Source organism: Nerophis ophidion, linkage group LG13, assembly GCF_033978795.1.
Source record: "Nerophis ophidion isolate RoL-2023_Sa linkage group LG13, RoL_Noph_v1.0, whole genome shotgun sequence".
Lineage (NCBI taxonomy): Eukaryota > Metazoa > Chordata > Actinopteri > Syngnathiformes > Syngnathidae > Nerophis > Nerophis ophidion.
In genome coordinates, this window is record NC_084623.1 from 19,688,246 (window position 1) to 19,693,990 (window position 5,745).

The 5,745-nt window shown below is 40.6% G+C and overlaps 1 protein-coding gene across 1 annotated transcript in view; it reads right to left on the reverse strand.

Annotated features, from left to right (window-relative positions):
• The window catches only part of cryba2b (crystallin, beta A2b), an 11,964-nt gene extending 6,891 nt beyond the window's left edge, over window positions 1-5,073 (reverse strand). The window contains exons 1-2 of the mRNA XM_061918492.1: window positions 4,941-5,073; window positions 1,874-2,064 (exon numbers count right to left, since the gene is read on the reverse strand). Of these exons, the coding sequence (XP_061774476.1) occupies window positions 1,874-2,031 (158 nt within the window). The 5' untranslated portion in view covers window positions 2,032-2,064; window positions 4,941-5,073. The remainder of the gene's footprint in view (window positions 1-1,873; window positions 2,065-4,940) is intronic.
• Between the last annotated feature and the right edge of the window lie 672 nt (window positions 5,074-5,745).

Here is a 5,745-nt window from a genome sequence, read left to right on the forward strand (position 1 = left end):
CTACAGTGGGGATGTTAAAATTACTGTCAATGCAAACTAGATTTGCCACTCAAGGTGGTCCGCAGACTATGTTGCACGCTCGTGTACAGTAGGTTACAATTGTGACGTTTCAGCATTTAAAGGCCTACTGAAACCCACTACTACCGACCACGCAGTCTGATAGTTTATATATCAATGATGAAATCTTAACATTGCAACACATGCCAATATGGCCGGTTTAGTTGACTATATTACAATTTTAAATTTCCCGCGAGGTATCCTGTTGAAAACGTCGCGGAATGATGACACTTATGTTGACACGTGCTTGTGACGTTATTGGTTGGAGCGAACATTTCAGCCCAGCACCACACACGGCTAAAATGTCCTCTTTTCATCGCATAATTACACAGTATTTTGGACATATGTGTTGTTGAATCTTTTGCAATTTGTTCAATTAATAATGGAGACGTCAAATAAGAATACTGTTGGTGGAAAGCGATGGATTGCAGCTGCCTTTAGCAACCAAAACACAGCCGGTGTTTCTTTGTTTGTTGTGAAGCTTTAAGACAGAGCGGTCAAGCGAACATGTTTCTCTACGTCAACCAGCAAGTTTTTGGATGGGAAAATTGTGATATTAAGTCGGCTCTTTTTCGGAGACTTCAGTGGATTATGCGACCTCCTCCTGCAGCTCAAAAAGGCAGCTGTGATCTTGGCTCCTCGGCTTCTCTCAGAGACACTGGCGTTCACCGCAGCCATCCGACTTTCAGGTATGACTTTATAATCTCACTAAAACACTATTAACACAATAAGGAAAGAAGGGATTTTCCATAATTATCCTAGTAAATGTGTCTAGTTAGGGCTTCACGGTGGAAGAGGGGTTAGTGCGTCTGCCTCACATTACGAAGGTCCTGCAGTCCTGGGTTCAATCCCAGGCTCGGGATCTTTCTGTGTGGAGTTTGCATGTTCTCCCCGTGAATGCGTGGGTTCCCTCCGGGTACTCCGGCTTCCTCCCACTTCCAAAGACATGCACCAGGGGATAGGTTGATTGGCAACACTAAATTGGCCCTAGTGTGTGAATGTGAGTGTGAATGTTGTGTGTCTATCTGTGTTGGCCCTGCGATGAGGTGGCGACTTGTCCAGGGTGTACCCCGTCTTCCGCCCGATTGTAGCTGAGATAGGCGCCAGCGCCCCCGCGACCCCAAAAGGGAATAAGTGGTAGAAAATGGATGGATGGATGGATGTGTCTAATTACATCTGAAACGCTCCCACTGCCGCCGCCTAGAGCCGTCGCCTTTTTTTTTTTTAATTTTTTTAAATTTTTTTAGAGCTTCCCTGTTACTTTCCTCATCCACGAATCTTTCATCGTCGCTCATATTAATGGGGAAATCGTCGCTTTCTCGGTCTGAATAGCTCTTGCTGCTGGAGGTTATGATTATAAACAATGTTCAGATGTGAGGAGCCCTACAAGCCGCGACAACGCGCGCACATCGTCTGCTACTTCCGGTAAAGGCAAAGCTTTTTTATTAGCGACCAAAAGTTGCGAACTTTATCATCGATGTTCTCTACTAAATCCTTTCAGCAAAAACATGGCAATATCACGAAATGATGAAATATTACACATGGAATGGACCTGCTATTCCCGTTTGAATAAGAAAATCTCATTTCAGTAGGCCTTTAAACGTGACGTTATTGTAATTGGCTGTAAAATCCCAGCTCTGCAGTGCCAGTAAATTGCTCTAAATATATTTCCCAGCAAATTACTGTATATGTTACTGTACAATTAATGCAATTATTAGTCAGCAAATTGCTGTGAATTTACAAAATTTTTTTTTACAGTGAAGTTAAACCTCATCTAAATCCGAGAGCTATTGAAAAAAAAAAAAGCTATACTTACGGCCCGTTCTCAACCTTAATGGAGCGGATCTTGTTGAAGCCCCTCTCCATGATGTTCTGGCACTCCAGCATGAACTCACAACGTTTCCCCTGGAAGTTCTCCTCCTCCCAGACAGTAATCTTGAACTGGCCCATCTGCTCCATCTGTTGTGTGTTCATGGCTGCTGCTTCTGCGCCCTTCAAGGTTACTCTCTGATGAAAGCGCCACACGGTATTTATTAGATGGGTTGTCAAGTAACAACTGGTTCTAAAAGGGTCAAACGAACTCATCCTCATAAAGAAATATATATCGCGTGTATTAGTCAAGGAGTCGATGGGTGCTGCCAAAAGGAACTAACATATTCTGCAAACGATACCTCCACAAATTGCATATGCATTAGTTGATGCAAATACAACTGAAAAAATATACCCCGTCCATCTCTGGACTTAGACATTTTACACAATTCCAGTTAGTTTAGTAGTTTTCTAACAAACATTTGACTGATTATTTGTGCAACATTGAGACAACACAAATGCTGGTAAGAAACTAATGATTGCAGTCATTTTACTAGGACAACAAATGACAATATCCTTTTGGTGTGACAACATTTTTTATTTTCAGATCCATTGCGATACTTATTTGCAACGATTCTTAATCGATTAAGAAAATCTTGAATTGACTTTTTAAAATTTTTTTCATTTGCATTTTTTTTAATTTGTCATTTCCAGACACTCAGGCAAATCATATTGTTGATGTCAACGCCCATATTGGAAGTGTAGGCTACTTCTCTTGTTGCCTTATTTTATTAAAGCATTTTATTGAACAAATTATTTTAAGTAATACAGTAATAAGTGATAACAATGCTGAAATAAACTGCAAAAAAAAAAAAACAGTGCAATACATTTTCATAACATGGTCACTACTGCCTAGTTTCTCTTGTTATATTCTTGTTTTTACTGTTATATTTTTATTGTTATAGTTACTTTTTATTTGTATTCTTATTGTTATGTTTTCTATTTTATTTCCATAGTTTCTTATTTACTTTGTACTTGTTATTTCGATCTCAATTCTGTACACTGCTGCTGGAATTCAAATTTTCCTGAGGGAATTCTCCTGAAAGAATCAATAATCTACTATCTATCCATCTATCTATCTACCTATCTATCCATCTATCTATCTATCCATCTATCTATCTATCTATCTATCTATCTATCTATCTATCTATTTATCTATCTATCTATCTATCTATCTATCTATCTATCTATCTATCTATCTATCTGTCTATCTATCTATCTGCAGAAATTGATCAGAGCTGTTCATCTATTTTATGGAGGAATGTAGTTAATTGCATCCAACGTTATTGAAAAGTATAGATTTTGAATCGGAAATCGATACCGAATCGAATGGTTACCCTCCAGAATCGAATCAAATCGTATGGAATCATGCAATGCCCAAAGATTCCCAGCCCTGCTATCCTTTTGTACAAAACACTGTACCTGGTAATCATAGTCCTCTGTAATAACACAACAAGTTACGGTAAATTCTGATGATTTTTTTTTCCGTGGCTCCGTAGACAATCTTGCACACTCTTGTACTGGAAGTGGCGGTATGCCGTTTAACTGAAAGAATGACTTTAAAAATACAAATGTGAATTTACAGCATTAAGTTGTATATATAAATATATATCTATTAAGGGTGTAACGGTACGTGTATTTGTTTTGAACCGTTTCGGTACAGGGGTTTCGGTTCGGTTCGGAAGTGTATCAAATGACTTTCCACACGGACATATCAAGTAGCGCACCGCACGGACGGACATAAGTAGCGTACCACACGTTTTTGGATAGAATGCACACTGTGGCACAACACACGGCATGATAGCAACGACCGGGCTACGACAACATGCAAAAGCCAGAGCTGAAAGACCCTTCCTGCCTGGCAACGCTTCATCTTTGCGGTGCGATACAACAATGGAGGACGAGAGGCGGACAACGTGAAAGCGGTTTGCCGACATTGTTCAGCAGCAGTCGGGTATGCTTCTGACAACACGTCAAACATGCTAACCCCCAAGTGAACATCTCTTCAACATCTGTGCAAACACAGCTCCCCACCGCATTCAAGCAGCCTCTCCTCAGCGAGTCAGACATGGATAAAGCAAAAACAAATGTTTTTTGTAGCAGCAGATTCAAGACCATATTGCATTAAAAACTAGATTTTGACTCACTTCTATGGTGGAAGAACAATGAGCCAATTTTTTTGCCTTACTGCCAAGTTAGCCAGGATCTACCTCGCCATACCTGCTACCTCCCTCCCCAGCGACAGGGTATTTTCCACAGCCGGAAACATTGTAACTGCAAGCAGGTCTACTCCTCTGCAGACAATGTGAATAAACTGATTATTCTGGCAAAAAAACAAAAAACATGAAGATTGAGTGAAAGTCACCAGGGTTAAAGGCTGCGGGGAGGGGTGGGGGGGGAGGGTTTATCTGAGGCTGAGTTGACTTGAAACGGTTTAATGTTGCAGTTTTGTCATTTTATTTAATCCGAGCAACAACTTGAGGCAGTTCAATGTTGTACTTTTTTTGCAGGTTTTGTTAAGAAACCACTCTGAGCCTTATCTTATTTAGTTTTTGTTTCACATATGTTGACCGCATTAACCCTGGCAGTCAACCCTGTATGTATATGTACATGTATGTTATTGTTATCCTTAGCATTTATGACTGCCTGCTGTTGCACTGATCAGCCTAGTGGTGGCTCACATCCGTCACACACACAGCTATTTCTACTTATTACATAGTTTCCAATGTTAAAAGGACATAGCCATTGTTTACAAATTGGTAAGTAAATAATCCAAAAACTATATTTAGTTTTTTTTTTTACTGTACCGAAAATGAACCGAACTGTGACCTCTAAACCGAGGTACGTACTGAACCGAGATTTTTGTGTACCGTTACACCCTTAATATATACATATATGTACATACGTAATGAAATTATTTGCAATTATTTTTTTCGTGAATATACAATGAAAAGTTCTACGGTGCCATTCTCAGGATATTAACGTAGCTCAGTCCGATACGTGGATATACTCACAGATGGTACTCAAGTGGGACAGATCCAGTAAAATCAATGACGGGGTAGAGACCCTCGCTGGTGTTTTTATAGGGTCTGGGCCACGCCATTTACCCAGCAGCCTTGCACACTCAGCAGCTAAGCAGGCCGACTGAAAGCCCGGTGCTTTGTGGAGGCTTCAGGGCGCCATTGTCCTCGGCGCTGCAAACCGACTTAGTCATCACTATGGCAGCGGCGGCTAGTATCAACCTGACCCAGAACTATACAGGGCTAACACACTGACACAACAGTTTGATTGCTGTGGAAGGATAATAGACACATTCTGGGAGCTGATCCCCTCTGTCTCCCTGTCAAGCACACACACACACTGTGAATGTACACTGTGGCACCGGAGGACTTATAACTCAGCGATTCTCAAACTGTGGTACCACTAGCTAGTGGTGCACCAAAGAATCATCTAATTAAATATTCAAACAGTGGGATTGTTCAAAATATGCGTCATGTTACTGTAGCCAAAAATATTAAAGGGGAACATTATCACAATTTCAGAAGGGTTAAAACCAATAAAAAATCAGTTCCCAGTGGCTTATTTTATTTTTCGAAGTTTTTTTTACCCGTCATGGAATACCCCGAAAAAAGGCTTTAAAGTGCCTGATTTTCGCTATCTGTGAAGCCACCGTCCATTTTCCTGTGACGTCATCCGGTGATGCCAATACAAGCAAACATGGCTGATAGCACAGCAAGATATAGCTACATTAGCTCGGATTCAGACTCGGATTTCAGCGGCTTAATCGATTCAACAGATTACGCATGTATTGAAACGGAT